The sequence below is a fragment of the Ammodytes marinus genome (assembly GCF_949987685.1).
Source record: "Ammodytes marinus genome assembly, chromosome: 15".
Lineage (NCBI taxonomy): Eukaryota > Metazoa > Chordata > Actinopteri > Uranoscopiformes > Ammodytidae > Ammodytes > Ammodytes marinus.
Genome location: NC_137219.1, coordinates 27,312,107 through 27,331,243, shown reverse-complemented (window position 1 = coordinate 27,331,243; position 19,137 = coordinate 27,312,107). Strand labels below are relative to the sequence as shown.

The window sequence follows — 19,137 nt, the reverse complement described above, 5'->3', positions numbered from 1 at the left end:
GGGCGGCACCTACGCTTGCATTTCAAATACCACTGCACGCAATTGGATAGGACTACGACCAATCAGAGCAATGAAAAGGTGACGTATTAAGCCCCGTTCATTTAGCGAACAGCGGAGTTAACTGGTAAATTAAACTTTTGCCGTGGTCGGTCAGCAAAACAGAACGTTTTTATTTCTTGCTAATTAAAGATTTGAGTGCCGTCTTCCAAATCGTGAAGTGTTGTGGCCAAAGCCATTTGAAACTCAAACAACGTATCTGCAGCCATCTTTGTTGTTTACTATCATGGCTTCGACGGTGCATGCACGGCACTGTTGTCAGCCGGCTACGCCCGACCGCTCATGTCAGATAGAACAATTTGATTGGCAGCTCCGAATTTTCCGAAATAGTTAATGAGCTCCGATGGATCGTGTCCTGACCAACAGGCTGAGCAAATCTAAATTTGCCAGCTGCAGGTCTTGATTTTTCAGGCTATTGTGATGTATGAGGACCACCCATATTTACACAGCAACTTGTATTTCAGCTCTATTTTTACATTTTCAGTGAACTATGTGGAATATGCATCGTAGCGCAACATGTACATCATTTTGGCTCCAGGTAAAAATCTAGTCTGAACTGAAGATACAGCATTCTCATGTGGGTGTGCTTGTTATCCACATGTGACATGTTTCTGTTGTTCCTGCATTGAAGTTGGCCTGTTAAAACAAGGATTCATCATTTCTACTATTGTTAAGAGACATAGTTGAGGGGTTGGTATTGGTGCTTTGTGAACCCTGATGCATGTGTCAGGAGTTAGAATGGCCATAATTGCTATTCTAGTGATGTAAATCAAGAGGTCAAGTCATTTTTTTTAAAGCCCAATGTCAAAAAATTACAAATTTGTATCTGATTGCAGTGTTCTTGTGAATACTTTTTTGAAGCCTTTTTTATTCTTAACTCTTGGCATTATCAAATTGTGTTGTGTCAGGTAACTATCTATGAATCTATTCCTATATTCTTGGATTGCCTGCACCTTGAGTGGTAGTGAACCAATCTGAAACCAGAGTGGGGTTAAGAAACCTTTCCCTGATGTGTATACAGTTGTTTGTAGGTTGATCTGTTGGTGGACCTCTGTGTGTGTGGCCCTCACCATTGTAGTTATTGTGTACTAATTAACAGGGCTGTTTCTGTGTATCTTTTACTTTAGATTATACATACTTGCTTTTTTACCTGGGTCAGGCCAGCTGCATATTTTAGATCATTAATCTATCAAGCTGATAAAGTTGTTTCAAATCGTGATTTAAATCGATGAATCATTCAGCTCTATGATGTACTATTCTTACCATTATTGGGTTGCATCCAGTTGCTTTGGATAAAAGCATCAGCTAAATAAATATAATGTTATGCTAATAGTTAGTAGACGGTCAGGCACAGAGTATAGCAGGGGTCCCCAAACTACGGCCCGCGGGCCAAATGCGGCCCGCTTTGTATTGGCCCGCGGCCGATTTTAAAAAGATAATGTAATATGGCCCTTTGAATTTTTTTTTTTTTTTTTTTTTTTTTTTTGCATTTCTTAGTTAACCCACTAGTGCAGGGGTGTCAAACACTGATTGATTGGCCCGTGGCACATTTTAAAAATATAATGTAATATGGTGCTTTTTATTTTTAAATAATTTAAATGCACTCATTATATTACAGAGAAATATGTCCCATAAAAGAAAATGAGCAACAAGCCCATCCCAGAGGACCCTGCATAATATTTTATTTTAAATTAATATTATTATGGAAAATCTATGCGTCCTTCTCCAATAGCTTCTAATTCATCTGACACAGTGTCTCCATTTTTTTTTCATACAAAATTCTTCAGATTTAGCCTCTTAATTTCCCTCTCAAAGTGCACCAGATTCATGCATTTCGCTTTAAAAACTTTAAAAAATCTCCCGGGGGACCTCGGCTGGATACTATTTTCACCCTGCTGGACATTGGACGCAAAGGCAGAAAACACTGGGGGTATCATTGGCATATAAACAAGAGGGGGAATGTATCTGTTTAATGTGCAAGGAAAGTGTTGCCGTGAAGAAGGATTACAATTTACGAAGACACTATGAAACTAAACATCAGAGCAGCTACATGTCCTGATAAATGTGTTATTTTTGCAAAGTGGCCCTGCCCTTCGTAGATTTTTCTGTATGTGGCCCTCAGTGAAAAAAGTTTGGGGACCCCTGGAGTATAGTATAAGACAGTAGGATCAAATCCTTTTAATTCATTCCCTTTATTTATGTGAGTCTTCCTACAGCTTGCCTCATGTTAAACATAGGCCTGCAATGATAAGTAATGGTCTCACTGCCTGCCATAGTGTCAGTGCACCTGTGCATTTAGACACAACCTTACATCCACTGTGTGTTTACACTGACTGAGTTTGTGTGCAAAGTGTGGTTTCACTCTTGGCTCTTATCTGTCCTTCCTGGTTTCAGTCCCCTGCTATAGGGAGGGAGGGAGGGAGGGTGAGCTGGGAGTCTGAGTGTCTCATCAAATCCTTTGTTTTCCCCCTCACACAATGAGCCTCTTCTCTTACTCACTGGTTGGCCCTGCATCAAATCTCTGACCCACTAATTGACAATCAGACATTTGTTTTCTTGTCATTTTGAACAGTTTCCAGTCACTTTACCCCAGCCCCCCTGCCACTGTTTATCCAGAACACACCATGTCCAGGCTAGTTCACACATTCCTGAGCTGGTAATGGCTTGAAAGTGAAGGAGTGTTCATGTTGGTTCAGGCACACTGCATGCTGTTGGTTACTGACTGAGAGGGTGTTTACACTGGAAACTGAAACGGTGAATTCGCGAAAGTATTTTTGCGGATGCACCGTATCATTCACATGACAAGAGCAAATGCAGGCTTGAAAACGCAAACTTTTGAAACCACCTCCCAGGGTGGAATCTTTTGAAAACGCAATTGTTTTGGAACCTTGTAAACTGGCGGAAAAGAAATATAAGAATATCCTAGGTTAATCCCTTATCTTGGTTTTGTGCAACAGGCCTCGATATGGTATGGTCTAAGATTATAATGTAAGTGCTGTGCAGAGGCAAATTTAGTTAGTTCAACATTTAGCCTTGTCATTACTCACCAAGGCTCTAGTACTACCTGAAGCAAAGATAAACTGTGCCTCTTTCTGGTGTGAGCCAGTCTTTGACCTTGACTACTCAAACACTGTGACATGGATCCTCTCAGCAGTTTATATGGCTGCACTGTAAAATGACACAGAATTAGTTCTTCCGTTGACACATTGGCTTCCAATCCAGTGGATTGTCCTGTTCAAACCAGAGATTCGACTATTTGTAATACTATTTGTCAATCAGAAAAGTGCATTGTGAGTGAGATATTTGACCACCCGTCAACCCATGAAAACAGACTTAAAGCCACTACGAGTAATATTTAAATATCTTTTAAACAGCCTCATGTTTCCTCTGATAATCATAAATTACCTTTAACAGCAAACGAGACCATCAGTGCAAAGAAAGACGTTTTTTTATATAGTTTTTATTACTGCGTTTGGTCTGGTCGCACACCCAGTCCGATTTTCGGTTTGCGCATGCAGGCTCTATGGTCACATATTCGTATTGGTCGCAGATTTCAGTGTAGCGCAGCAACGTGATTTGAGGAGCCTATCCCTCCAGGTGAGGGAAGGGGAGCGGGAGCCTTGTTTGAGACAGTTATTTGTCGTCATAATGATTGATAACGGGGCTGAACCATCAAAGAAAAAAAAAGAAAATGCAATGAAGAAAAGCTAAAAGGGAGAGTGATATACGGGCGGGAAGACGGCGTTGCCAAGCAACGTATACACAATTTCACAGGAGTGAACTAGACTGCAGTGTGTACTCCTAAATGAATGAGCCATACTAAAACAAAGTTTACTTTGCTTCACCTTCATCAGATGACCATTATTAATCTGAAATAGTCATAATTTACAACAACATAAACACATTACCTCATCGTGATCCATACTAACTACCGTCTCTGGTTCATTCGCTTTCTGTGAGGACACAGAATCGTTCAGCTCTGTGAGAGTGGTTAGTGAACCTGCATCAACTCATTGCAATCAGGTGTGTGTAGCACTGACTGGCATTAGTTGATGCTGTGTCACTAACCACTCTCACGGTGCCGAAAAGAGTCCTCACGCTTTCAACACACGGACATGCACTATATTGCGTCCTAACCATTTGACACCCGCACGACCGGCACGCGCTAGAAAACAGCTTTACGACAGCTGGCATCGTAAAAATACTACCGCTTTTGTCCAAAGGGGCCGCCAATGGACAAAGTTACTCGTAGTGGCTTTAAGATCACTGAAAACAGAGCTTAAAATAACCGACCTCCAGGTTGGATATATTTAAAAAAAACTCAGTTTACGAGTGAACCGGGGATTTGAAGCACAGCTGAAGCGTGAGCGTGCCCGAGCCTCGACGAGCCTGTGAGAGAGAAACAACACAGAGATGATGACGCCAGTGTTTTGCTCTTCTATTGTCTTTTAATATAATGTACACTGACTGAAAAAAATAAAAATAAAAATATGGTTTGGGGGTTTCTGACTGATGATTTGAATCATTGGTGTTCAGGGGGCAGCCCTACTTTTTCCATATGTTTCTAGGAAACTTTTTATATGGTTTACTGCACATAGCCTTAGCATCTTAACAATAAGCAATATTTACCCGTTTACACACACACACATACTGTATACTTATGGGTGACACAAATGAAAGAGTGTCTTAGTAAGGTGTTGGGCCACCATGTGCTACCAAAACACTTCCTTAAACTCCACTGGAGGGATGAACACCATTATTTCAAAAGATATTTCCTTATTTGGTGTTTTGATGATGGTGATGGAGAACACTGTCCAACTCCTCAGCCCAAAATCTCTCATAGGTGTTCAATGAGTGAAGCATATGATTCACATCCTTTTCATCCAATCCTCATTGGATAGATGCATTTTTATCCTGGATAAAGGTGATCACTCAGAACACCTTTGTATAATTTGTAGCGACCCTGTCACTCTAAGTGGTCAAGTGGACTCAAACCAAGCCAGTAATATCCTATTCTCATTAGGCACAACTAAGGAATATGTTCATCATTGAATAATCTGCAAAAGAAAAACAAGAAAAAAAACAAAGACCATGCATGATCATTTTACGTTCATGCATTTCAAAGAAAATCCTCATAATACTTTATTTGTACTACATTCTGTCTCTGAAGTGTATTTAAATGTGTTAAATGTTGTGCTTTGTGGCGTGTGTATTTATATAATGAAATAAACTCTAAATAACTGCGTAATAAATTACACATTGTTGTTGATTTATTTTCTGTTGATCAACTCATGGATGAAGTGAGCATTTCTTGCTGTTTTAACTCCCATCTCTCCTCTGTGTTCTTCAGTGTGAGCCGGCCATAGAGGTCCATGATCTGTTCCAGGACATCCAAGATGGACACATCCTCATGGCGCTGCTGGAAGAGCTCTCTGGATGCAAGCTGGTCAGCCTTTCTCCCTTTGTCTTTAGGGCCAGTTACTTCCACAGCTGTACAGTGTTGTCTATGTGTGATACTCATATGAACAGTTCATTAAAGGTTCAGTAAGCGGAATGGTCAGTTTAGCTAACTTCCTGTCAGTGACTGCAGTTAGCAGTCCCCTCCCTCGTGCCCACGTCACCACATTAATGCACTGCGGTTTTCAAACAGCGAGTTATCTAGCATCATCTCAGATCTATAAGTGCGATAAAACATGATAAAAACCATCAAAACAGACATTGGGGAGGATTTTTACCTGCTCCGCCATTGTAGGCACATACACATTCACCCATCTGTCGCTCTGCACGTGCACCAGCAGTGAGACGGGTGCCGGTTTGTAGCGTTCTCTCTTCTGATCAGTAGTGGGATCCCCGAAAAGTTTATTTGCCGATTACATGCAGAGTGGGTGACTGAGAGATCGGCTTTATGAAACGTGCACACTATAGAAGTGATCACTGTATGAATAAAGAGCGATTTAGCACTTATATTAACATAAATCGCTTACTTCACCTTTAACTTGTAATTGTAGTTGTTGTCGGTGGCAGTTTTCTACACTCCCTTTAATCATTTTCCCATTTTGTGAATGATTTTGCAGCTTCATGGATTCAAGAAGTCCTCCCATCGTATCTTCAGACTCAACAACATTGCCAAGGTCCTGTCATTTCTGGAGGAGAGAAACGTGAGTAGTACCATGTCTACTTACTGCTTTTTGATTGGCTGAGCTGTATTTTTAACCTTGTTTCCTCACTCTTGGGTTCAAGACAAGCAACAGGAACCAATCATTTTACGGTGTGTGCATTTTTTGAAGAAGAATGAAGAAATGGGCAAAGGTCGCTCATCGCTAGTTAGCTTGGCTGAAATACTAGTAGTCAATGGGAAGTATTAGCCTGCTTTTTGTGACCTTTAATTAAGTTTGTATTAGCAGTTACTTGACTGTCTGTTATGTTGGTGACGTTTCAGTGAACCACACGTCACGCTCCACTAGATCAGCCTATAGAAACATTTGTATGCATTACCCAGGTTTCAACTAGTAGAGGCAGTCTCTATGCAGATTTATACCATACAATGATGAATAAACATACTTTGTACTAAAATGTGGAGATTTTGACCTGGGACAATCAACAACACTACTAAATTCCCATAAGAAACTGGTTGTAGGATGAAAAAAGTGGTTTTGGGATTAAGTTACACTTTACAAAGGTGCATGAAAAAGAGCTAAGCAAATAAAAAAATGTCCAACTGCTCCTTTAACACTGTTCATGTGTCTTAAGGTAAAGCTGGTCAGTATCGATGCCGCTGATGTTGCTGATGGAAACTCCTCCATCATCCTGGGACTCATCTGGAACATCATTCTCTTCTTTCAGGTATTGTCACCTTTTCTCCGCTGTGGTGAAGTGGGTAGGGAGGTCGTCCTCTGGAGTGCAGGGTCGGAGGTTCGATTCCCCGCCTACCCGCCACATGTCCAAGTGTCCCTGGGCAGGACACAGAACCCCAAATTGTTCCCGATGGTTCAGAGAGCGCCTTGCATGGCAGCTACTGCCATCGGTGTATGAGTGTGTGTATGAATGGGTGAATGTGGTAAGATATGTAAAGCGCTTTGGGGTCCATTTACCATTTACCATTTATTCTCTGATCTGTTCTCTCATTTAATCACTCTTCTCTCATCTGTACTTTTAGTTTCCATCTCTCCCCCTCTCTCTTCACTCACAATGAGGTCAGGTGTCAGAATCAAAGTGTCTACTTCACAGCCGCTGGACTTTTCCATTTGCAGAAAGCCAGTCAAAGAGCAGCTGACTGAGTGGTGTATATGTAATCCACTGTGCGCTTCAATGCCTTAAACAGACACCATGGGGAAACAATTGTCTGTCCTAAAGTTATGGAGGCATTCCACTGTATGCAGCTGTCTACACTGCCATATTGTGAGCAGGGATGGATGGCAATAATAAGAAGTGGAATAGACTAAGCTCCTTTGTTGATCTTTTCTTTTTTACAGAGGTTTACTTGAAACCTTCTCACCTTGAAATAACTGACTGGTAACTTCACCCGAGTGTCCTCTCAATTGCTTAAAGCTCACATATTATACACTTTTCTGTCAATATTATATGGTCTTAGAGGTCCCTAATACGTTTTTCTTTAGTTGTTTGCTGAAAAAACCGTTCAGATCATTTATTGTAGTATGCCTATATACCCTGATGTTCAGCTAATCTCACGATGGCCTATTTTTTAAACCGAGCTGCAGCTCCCCTCGTAAATATACAATCTTTGAGCTGCCCCCGCCCCTCTCTGGAAACGACGGGTCCATAGCCTGTAGTAGTAGCCTGTCCACAGTGCCTGTACTGAATTAGTTAGCATGGAAGCTAACGGCTAAAAATATCACGAAAATCAGTGAAAAAAATTAGCTTCAAAGTTAAACTTAAACTCTATTGCCTTCCTATGCTTTGTCTGGCTAAAAACGAGGCATTTTCAGACTGCTGTGGAGAATATAAAGAGCTTGTTATGGGCAAAATATCAATGCTTTTCAGGAAGCTAGCTCGGAAGCTAACGGCTAAAAATATCACGAAAATCAGTGAAAAAATGAGCTTCAAAGCTAGACTTCGACTCTATTACCTTCCTATGCTTTGTCTTGCTAAAAACGAGGCTTTGTCAGACTGCTGTGGGGAATATAAACAGCGTGTTATGAGCAAAAGCTGGTTGCTTGTCCCAAAGCTAATAGCTATACGCCAGGCAGTCAAAAATACCAATAAAAACAATTATTTTAGTTTCACCGTTTAAAAAAAAGCACAAGTAGCTTCCTATCCGTTGTGTTATTAAAAACGAGGCATTAATAGACTGCTGTGGTTAAGATAAATTAGTGGAGTATGAGCAAAAGCATTCTGTGTTGGTGTATGTAACATTCAAGCTGTATTATGGGCATCTTGTCGCTTAGCGGGGAAAGCAACATGGCTGTCGCTCGGAAAACTTTCGGGGCCGTGGACCAATAAGAAATGGGGGAGGGGGGGTGGGGTTATCATACGGTGGACGTTTCTGGGGGGAAGCATGGACATATAAAGAAAATATGGGGATTTGGCTGTGCCGACTGTGACGTAATAGTCGGCGAGAATTCTGACTCGAGTATATTGGGGGGGAGGGGTGGGGGTTTCAGAAAGGGGGACAGTGAGAAAAGGAGAGATTGTTATTTTTTTTATATTTTGGCAGTCTCTAGGCACACCGTGGACCCATGGATATGTTACAACACATTTAAAAAGTGCATTTAGCATAATATGTGACCTTTAAGTAATAGCTATTGTAAGATCTGCCTCAATCAGTTTAAAGTTTCAGTCCGGCCATTTTACTATGTTGGCTTCAAAGGTGTTTTACTTGTTTTCCCATTAATTGCAAAGAGGGAAACTATGCTCACAAATAGTTTGTCAATCAATTGTATTCTGCCTAAAACCTTGGTAAAAAGAAATCTGCTAGAGACATGAATGTTTTTTTAACATCAACAACTGAATTGACCGATAAAACAATTCAATTTAAAGGGAAGACAATGATCAATACAGTATACATGTCAGCACTAAAATCATTTGTTGTGAATGTGGTCAACACACTATGTATTTATTTTTCACTGGTGCTTTGTGTTTTGTGTTGTGTTGTTTTACCTTAGTCAGTCAGTTCTGTTTGTTCTGTGATGCTCTGTTTTGTGCTCTAGGGTTCCGTCCTGTTTATGTTTTTTTTTATCTTGTTTAATTGTATTTTCTTTTAACATTGATGTCAGGGGACAACAGATGAAAAATAGCATTTTAGCTCCTTCTGGCATTTTTAACCCATGTATAATCATGTATTTTATTCATTTGCACTGTCCCCTTCTTAAATAAACTGAATTGAATTGAGCTAATCCCACTCCATGTCTCCTCCCCAGATTAAGGAGTTGACAGGGAACATCAGGAGCCAGTTCCCCTCCTCCTCCAGCCTGTCATCCATCCCCACCAGCTCTGACTCTGACACGTCGCTGTGCAGCACGCCCTCAGACCACAGGCAGACAGCGGCCAGCGCCATGAGAGAGCAAAGCAAGGCCATCAAGAAGCTCCTGCAGTGGCTACAGAAGAGAACACGCAAGTGAGTGTCCTCTGACGTTTTTTTAAAGAAAGACTCAAACTTAAAGGGTTAAAGGTGGAGAGTCAGCCATTCTTGATCACTATTATTGGTCAAAATCAATGAATATCTTGTAAACGAAAGGGTAATGTAATCTAATGTAACTTTATTTGAACAAAATGTACAAAAGAAACATTAACCTTGTTTAGATGCATTGTACCAGGTTTTAGCAAACTGCTATTTTCCACCTGTAGTCCCTGGACAGGTAAATGTGCAGGTATGTAAACAAAGGGTGCCTGCTGTAGAAGCTATCAACAGAACAACATGTTTGTGTTTTTTTCCGCGCCCACACAGTACAGACAGGTAGCGGATCGTGAGGAAATATTCAACGATTTTGACAAAAAAAGGTGATTTTGACAACAATCGTTTCCAGGAATCACTGACTCCACTTTTAAATCTAATAGAAGTCTGGAAAAAATACGATCTATTAGTATGCTGTTGTTATTTCTGCTCACAAGCAGTACATAATAACTGACTGCATGCTCTGCATTACCAAAACAGTATGAAGGGACAGGCACTATTAGGGGTGTTAGTCTGCTTCTTACAGTTTGTCCGCTGGTGTTTCTGGGTTGACCCTGAATATGTTCTTGTCATAGATATGGTGTGGCAGTGCAGGACTTTGGGAAGAGCTGGACAAGTGGTCTGGCCTTCCTGGCTGTCATTAAGTCCATTGACCCCAGCCTGGTGGACATGAGGAAGGCCCTGCTGAGGACTGCCAGGGAGAATCTGGAGGACGCATTCAGGATAGCCCACTACAGCCTGGGTATCCCACGCCTACTGGAGCCTGAGGGTAACCACAACATGTTTATCACTTTACAAGAAGGTTCCATTAATAAACTCTGCTTAGATAATGCTATTAACCCTTAAAGACATAGAACACATTTCGGCCCGCCTGACTCTCCTGTATTTATTTGGATTTTCTAACCTATTCTAGCAGTCATCATCAAGTGCCATACATCATTTTATTCAGGAGAACCTTTAGTTTCAGTCTTTTTCATTTAAAGTCTCAATTTCTTATTTGCTTTGTGTGATAATGACTCAATTTACCTGAATTTTAAGAAACGCCAGGGATTTTATTCTAGTTCTTTACTGCTAACCAAGCCAGAATCATATGAAGTTTTCATTTTTCTATTTAGAAAGATGTATCTAGATGTTTTAGACTTCCAAATACGATTTTGTCTACATTTTACCTTCTCTAAGCAAGTTACAGCCATTTATCATAATATAATACTAGGTGTTTTTCAGTGAAAAACAGGTGTATTCCTATATTTAAATAACTGACCATGTAGTTATGTCAAAAAAGAGTACACAAAAAGGTTAATTATCTCATAACAGATGATTAGACGATTAGTTCATGGGTAGTTAATGCTTATTAGGCATTAACTAACTGTTCATGCTAATTTATTTAGGGTTAGTTAATGTTTGGTTAAGCATTAGCTATGCTTAGTTAAGCAACTGTGTTACTTAATGCTAAGCTAATGCTTATTAAGCATTAACTAAACATTAAGTAACAGTTCATCAATGTCACCTTATTGTGAAGTGTTTTACAATAAGGTTGTTTACCTATCAACATAATGGGGTTAATATCTACTTTACATTATAACATTATATATCATATCATATATCATGACCTGTTTTTTACTCATTTTGAGTATTGGCTGAACACAAAACAACACATCGAGGGCTTTAGTCATTTTCGCAAAATATGTCACTTACACCCCTTTTGCTCCAAGCCCTCGACATGGGCGTTGACAGTGCGCACAACAGAACACGACACAACAGATACGTCACCAAGACAACTTTCAACATTAGTGTTGTAATAATCACACATCATCATCACTACAATACAGGATAGTGCACAGACTAACAGTGTCAAACAATGGGTACTGTGACAAAGGTATGAGGTATAGTTGGGGGTGAGGGTAAAGTGTAGTGGGATGGGAGGGTAGAGACTTTGAGCTCTGATTAGAATTGAGAGCAGTGTCTGCTAGTCCCCAGTCCATGTCTACAACTTTGGAGGGGGCTAATGCAAAGTAAATACCAGAGAAGGGGGAGTGTGGGCTGCATGAATAATGTCTATTGGTAGCTCTTTGTGGTGATCTTAGGTGAAGGTGTCCCTGCTGGAAACAGCTCATTCTAGTCTAGGTATAACATATGCACATGGGAAACCGAAATGAGGTTTCAGAGTAAGGTTGGTGGACTCTGTGCATGGAAACAGACTCATAATTATCCCCATTTAAAGCTCATGATTTATGTCATACAACTCTGCGCACCTTGTTCATGCAGAGCGGGCGAGACATATTGGCCGGGTCATTCTGCGCATGTCTTAATTGCGTTAAAAAAATGAGTGCATTAATTCCAGGAATGAATCACCCTGCATTAACGCGTTCATTTTGACAGCCCTAGTAAAAACTTTTAGCGAGACAGATTGATCATGTCTGTACAGCCCTGTACTATGAGGAGAAGAATTATTTTTTTTATAAGCTCCTCTCTCTCTCTCTCTCTCTCTCTCTCTCTCTCTCTCTCTCTCTCTCTCTCTCTCTCTCTCTCTCTCTCTCTCTCTCTCTCTGTTTTAAATCTAGAGATGACACCGACATGATATAGTGTCAACACTTTTAAGAAATAAAATGACTTAAAAAAAATGTAGGAGGAAGCTTAATTGACATAGAAGTACCTTTGTAAAACACCAATGTGGTAATAATTGTTCTTTATCTGCCCAGATGTGACTATCAATCCACCGGAGGAACAATCCATCATCATTTATGTCTCACAGTTCCTGGAGCACTTTCCAGAGGAGGTAAGAATGCCTTCAGACAGTTCACTGGATGTAGAACAAAATACTCTTTCCTGGACGTGAGCACTGATGCTAACCTGTCTGTCTCTCTCTTTCAGCCGGAGGAGCCCAGCCACCTGATTGAACGAAGCATCTCCATGTGCCGACTTAACTACCGTGACAGTGACTCTGACCACATGAGGAATAGCAGCCCCAGAAGCCTCGTTAGTGAGAGGTCCTACAGGTTCCAGAGGGACTGTGCCAAACCACCACCCAAAATCTTAATTTCCTCTGTGTCAGAGGACAGGAGCGCCATGTCGCCTCCCTACAGGGCCGTCGCAGCTCGCTCATGGTCTGTTGAAGACTTCTTGGCGGATTCCTCCCATATGGACGACTTCTCAAGCAGCGAACAGCCCAATGAACCCTCTAGAGAGGTCCACACCGACTCAAACGCTGACTCCCCACAACTGTCTTACACACACTCACCCAGCGGCTCTTCAGGGCCCGAGTCCTTCAACGCCGAGTCGGTCATTGGCGACTCCGCGATCAGCTCGCCGGACTCCTGGATGGACAGTGAGTTTGGGGTCATGCCGGAGAGGTTTAGCGAGAGCAGGAGTGACAGTTCTTTGTGTGACAGTGGAACGGCCTGGGAGGATGTGTACCGTGCCACCCCCGTGGAGATCATGACTCTAGATGAAGGATTTGTACCATCCATTGAGGATAAGGCCCCTGACGGGCAGTCAATCACAGAGTCGTTTATCGATGAAGGGATTTACTCACTGGGCTCATTGGAGAGTGCCCAGGAGAGAATTCAAGGGCATTCGGATGAAAAGAACGTGAAAGAAGTGCAAGAGAAAGAGGACAACCTTGAGATGAACAACAAGAGCATGGCATTCGAACAGGTACCTGATCAAAATGAAACTGAGATTACAGAAGAAGTAGACAAGTTGGATACAAGTCTACAACAAAAAGGTGAAGTAGACAGAGAGCAGGAAGCCTCCTTTGGAATGTGCGATTCAAAGGTTTTGGATAACTCTGATCTCCTTGAAATTGAGCAGTCACCGGCCATTTCCAACAATGAACAACCTGAGAATGACCATTTCGCAGAACTCTTGAAGCAAAGCAGTGTTCAAGAGCGTGCTTATGGAGAACTGAAATGTTTAGAGAAAGTGGTGAACTTAATGGGTGAAGCGCAGGACCACGAGGGACAAATGAACGGTCCAAGTGAAAGTGAGGATGGGGGAAAGGGCTGGGAGGAGGTTGAAGGGAAAACTGAATGTACGAAAACAGATTTAGAGGAGACAAAATGGGAGTCTGTGATTTCAAAGGATGGGGATGAAGATGAGGTAGAAACACAAGACAACGACACTGAAGGAGTTCCAAAAGACTGCTTGGATCCTAAAGAAAGCAGTAGCTCAGAGACTTGGGGTGTGTCGGTAGAAACAAATCCAACCGACCAAGACGTAGCCTCAAAAACAAGTCTGGACCCAAGACCAGGCATAAATATTCCTCTGATATCTATTTGGCTTGAGCCAGAAGAGCCGGACGAAGAGCAAACGTATGAGCCGGAAGGACAATGGGAAAAAAATGAGGTCAATCGGGCAGAGGCAACTGGAAAGAAGGGAACAGACACGGATGGCCAAAGCCCTCAAAACCCAGGTGAATTGAGCCGTGACTCTAATAAGAGTGATGACATAAACCTTGTTGAGATTCCTTCCTGTCTGGTAACAGAAAATGGTGATACACCAACCTCAGAACAGACGAGAGACATAGAAAGTAGGCATTTGGACGATACAGGCAAACAGGAAGTCGGCAGATCGTCAAATGTAGACATACGTGGGACAGACACAATAGATGACGTTGAAAAAAGTGAGGCCAAACAAGAGGGTGTTGACAACAAATGTCAGACAGCTAACACTGAGAAGGACTTGGTAGCTCAGTCTTCTTCTTCTACGGATGATACAACTCAACCTGTAAATAAAGAACAGGAGATGGACATAACTGAACAACTGGACGGAGATCAGGACAAAGTCGGTGAGACTTTTTCCTACAATGAGACAGCTAATACACAGCAGCAGAACACATCGGATCCAGTCAACTCAAAACCAAATGGTGGGGCAGGGATTTGGTCCGGTTGTGTGCCCAGAGATATGGACTACTTTTCTACAGACTTTGATGGACGTTCTCTAGGAGATGATCTAGTGGGTGACCTTGAACCCATGGATCTGTTTTACCCTGACAAAGAGCAGCTTATGTTTACAGAGCCACCCGACGCCGAAATGCAGAGTTGGCCTTCTGTTTTGAGTGTATCTGCTCTCCAGCCCGCGCCAGCTTCAGATGAACAACTACTCAACCTGCTGGATGAAGACTTCACAAATGGAGTGGACTGGATACGAGAGAATAATAAGGTAAATGAGAGTGTATTTTTTCGGCAGTACCTTAGTAAAATCCAACAATTTCAGTTTTTAAAGGTGACATAATATGCTAATATTCAGGTTAAAAAATGTTTTTTGGGTATGTGTGGTGTCCAAAAAAAAACTTTATATTGCTCACAGTGCCATTTCTGAATCTCCTCTTTTCAGCCTCTCTCTGAAACGCTACATTTGTGGAGTCTGTAGATAAGGCACACCCCCAGACACCCCTGCCAGATTCAGGGGTATCTGGGGGTGTGCCTTATCACAGAAAGAGGTAGTGCTAAGTTGGGTTGATATTGAGGGGGGCCACTCCGGTGTAGAATAAAACCAAAGGCTTGAGAGTGAAATGTAAACTATTTATTTTTACATTTTTACACCTGACCATTCCCTGAACGTGGGCATGATTGACATAAAGGTATTTTGGTTCTTTGGAAAAGGGTGTTGTTTATTATACTATCTATGGTTTTACCCCTTGATTTACTGTATGTTTGTTGCTTGTTTCCAATTAGGCTGGTCCTTGCCAAAATTGGTCGGCCTGTTAACTGTTCATAAAGCATGATGTGTGACATGTTTTACCAACTTCATTCCTAGTCGTTATTCAGCTCAAATACTTTAGCACAAGGAAACAATAAAGCGTTAAAAACATTGAATTTCCTCGTCTGGACAATGTGGTTCCTGTGGCATAGTGGGGTGCCAAAGGTGCGTCTCAAGAATGATAAGGAGGTTAAGTCTGGGTTAGAATTGCATTAAAAATGTTGCATGGCCGTTTGTGTGCAAACACATAAAGCTACTCTCATGGGTGTGGTTTGGGGTTGTTTTCAATCTGATGGTTAACATAATATGGTCTGACTCATTCATGTTCTGCTATTCTTAGAGCTTTATCCTTTGAACAGTGACACATGTTAAGTCTGGAGATGTTAAGAGATCATTGAAAGCACACGGGTTCATCCTTGGGTAAAAAAAGGAATCTTATCAGTAAACTTCTATGGTAATCTGTAGCATTGACCTTTTGGCCTGAGAGGGGCATTATAAAAAGCTACAGCCTAAAATGGAGAGAGTTCAGCATCAGTAGCTGCCATGGCAATGTGCCCATTCAAATGACCGTTGGCCTGAAGGTTGTACAAGAGAAAAAAGATCTGCTTTAACAGAACATGCTTCATGTTCTGCTTGTTGCACATTTAAAATGTTTTACTTTTATTTACTGTTTGGTTTCTGGAATTATTTATTGCATGTATTACTTATCTTTTTTTTAAATCCTTTTGTACCTATTGCATCGTCATAGCGAAACATACTTTGGATCCTTCTGTGTGTCTGGCACATATTGTAGAAATTGACAATAAAGTTGACTTGACTTGACCATGAAAGTCCATTTCATCAACTGAAATGTTTACGAGATTAAAGGATCTCGTCTGTTTCTGGCTGTTAATTAGATGATCAAAGAGAGCGACCAGGAGACCGCCGGTGCATCTGAATCCCAGGAACAGTGCTTGTTGCCCGGGGAGAAGATGGGAGGACTCTTGGGTGGCGATCCAGCAGACGGCAGTGAGGCTGAGCAATGGAGCTCAGACTGTGCCAGGGAAAACACAGGGCCTGTGAGGTAGGCTTTCTATTCTTAGCCAGCTCCCCTGGTAGTACACTGAGAACACACACTGGACCCTGGAGGGAAAAAGCACTGTTATGGCAATGGATGGGACGCTCCGTGACCTGGCCCTATTTCAGTTTTTAGCTCCCATATTTCCATAAATGTACCGAAACAAAGTGGCTTAGGCTCATTGATGGGAATTAAGACAGGGCCTTATGAGGTTTAAAAAAGGCAACAAAAAAAGGGATGAGGGTTATGGAAGTCAATGTGGATGTAATAATGAATTAAAGACAGCTTTATTGTGTTTGTGTGGAATCAAAGTTATGATTCCTAATTACAATAAACACAAGGATGCAGGCATTTATATTGTAATCTGGAAGATAACTTTTGATCATGTGTTTTTGTTGAACTCATGTAATTGATTGACACTTGATTCAGCGTTTCGGAGGGGTTGTGTGTGTGTTGCTACAGACTGGTTTCTGTATGTTATGTAACCTTTTTTAGCTTTTGGATGACTCTTAGATGTCACAGTGTTTATAGAGAGCTTTTGCACTGCATGTTCCTGGCCCTGCTCTCTCTTGTTCAAAAAGCTTAACTCATGGATGTGGTGTGTTGTTCAGGAGTGACAGTAGAGCAGAGGAGAAGCAGACCGCTCCAGTCCTCCGTCACAGAAAGGGGGCTCGCTCCATTAACTCCACGGTAGGTTTGACACACCATTTCCTCCTCCCAGGAACGGTTAACTATCCTTGGGTAAATATTCTCTCTGACGCTGTATATATTGAGTGTGTGTGTCTTGTCCTTCTCCCCCCCCCCCCCATTCACAGGACAATCAGACAGCTGGGACTGAAGCCAGCAGAAACCTAGGCAACGCTGACTCTGATGTTTGGTAAGAAGAACTTTGCTTTAGTTTTAGTAATTTTTACAATGAAAACAGTTGTAATATTACGAGAATAAAGTGTTCGCTACAGAGGCAGCTGGCAGTTTTTCTGTCCAAGGAAATTTGTATTCCTTCATCATGCCCTGTATGAGATGTAACCACAATCATCCTAGCAGTCAAACTATTTTCCTGAAGAAACGTTTATTAGCTACCCTCACTACCGTTGTCACCACTTCAGGTGCTACAGAAGGCCTAAAGGCCTTTGCACACCGGGCGCATTATATTTGTGCGATTAATTCGTTAATTAACAAACGTATACAGAGTCAATACAAGCTTCCACACCAGCGCCGTCATTTCGCTTCACGATTTTGCCTCTTTTATTTTTTCGAACTGAGTTAGATTTTTCTGGGACGTCGCTTCATAAAGTGAGACGCGACAAAATTCACATTTCAAAACATTCGCTTTTACGTGGCGTTTATTCGCGTCGCGCCCGGTGTGCAAAGGCCTTAACACTGCCTTTAATGAATAATAACAATTCAAGACACACACATAGGATGTGTTCTGTTGTTATCACCAGTAGACCTATACATTATCTGTGCGTGTGTGTATGTGTGTGTGTGTGTGTGTGTAGGGAGCTCTATCTGCTGCTGCTGATGTGGCTGCTGCTCTACTGTTTCTGGCTGCTGCCACAGATGGACCTGAAGACGCTGCCAAGCATGCTGCTCAACCGCAAGCACTGAACACTAACACACACACACACACCTACACACACCTACACACCTACACACACACATACACACACACGCACACATAGTTACGGGAACGGAGGAGAATTTCAATGTAAACTTTAAAGGCATAGTTCAACATTTTTCATTTGTAGCTTTTTGCTCTATATGTTTACACGTTGTCATTTTATAATCAAATCCATACCGGAAGGAAACCAGGAAGTGCCTGTGACGGTCATGTGTGTATTCAGTTCTAAAATGACATAACGTGTGAAAATATAACGTGGTAAATAAACAAGTCCCAACAAGCACACAGGAGTGTTTAGTGATGTTGTAAAGTTTATCTTTTGACCTGCTCCCCTTGACTACCAGTGTTTGAGCTAAGCTAACCTGGATGAGACACCTATGTACATTTATATATCAAAAATGCACACAGTTACAGGAACGGTTTCTGTCACCTCATCTTGAGCCAGAGAGTGAGGCAAAAAGATAAACATGTAAAATGTTGAACTATTCCTTTAATGGACCATCCCTAAAACAAACACATATCCACACACATTCAGCTCCACTGCCACACTTCTTTCCTCACCATTACAATGACTGTACTCCAGATCAAGTGAAGGCATTTTAAAAGATGTGTATTTTTTCTTTTCTTTTTTTTTAGATGTTGTGCTTTTTTAGCTTTCAATGTGGCTTGAAGTAATCCGTATTATGGCCACTGATGGAGGCAAATGCGGTCTGAGATTTTGAGAAACACATACTGCAATACTAAGTTCATAATGCTATGGCTATGAAATTGTAAAGAGATAGAAATACATTTAAAGAAAAAAATGAATTATTATTACAAATAAGTTAATATTTTTATTATGGAGAGTTATAATCTTTTAAGAATAAAGCATTTGTGTTTTGAGAAAAGTCAATATAAAATGATCTTGTAATTCTGACATTAATGATCACATTGTAGTCACAATTACACATCAACAAGACAACTCTTCTTGTTTCTTAATATTTACAAAAAAAATTACTATTTATTTTTAAAACTATGACTTTATTTAGTAACATAATACATTGTTCTCAGAATGATAACTTCCTTTACCTA

At 41.3% G+C, this 19,137-nt stretch overlaps 1 protein-coding gene across 1 annotated transcript in view; it reads left to right on the top strand.

Annotated features, from left to right (window-relative positions):
- The window catches only part of clmna (calmin a), a 46,677-nt gene extending 28,609 nt beyond the window's left edge, over nt 1-18,068 (top strand). The window contains exons 3-13 of the mRNA XM_080042752.1: nt 5,408-5,503; nt 6,132-6,215; nt 6,808-6,900; nt 9,435-9,631; nt 10,264-10,457; nt 12,388-12,464; nt 12,560-14,848; nt 16,285-16,451; nt 17,057-17,135; nt 17,261-17,322; nt 17,945-18,068. Of these exons, the coding sequence (XP_079898878.1) occupies nt 5,408-5,503; nt 6,132-6,215; nt 6,808-6,900; nt 9,435-9,631; nt 10,264-10,457; nt 12,388-12,464; nt 12,560-14,848; nt 16,285-16,451; nt 17,057-17,135; nt 17,261-17,322; nt 17,945-18,053 (3,447 nt within the window). The 3' untranslated portion in view covers nt 18,054-18,068. The remainder of the gene's footprint in view (nt 1-5,407; nt 5,504-6,131; nt 6,216-6,807; nt 6,901-9,434; nt 9,632-10,263; nt 10,458-12,387; nt 12,465-12,559; nt 14,849-16,284; nt 16,452-17,056; nt 17,136-17,260; nt 17,323-17,944) is intronic.
- Nucleotides 18,069-19,137: the final 1,069 nt, after the last annotated feature.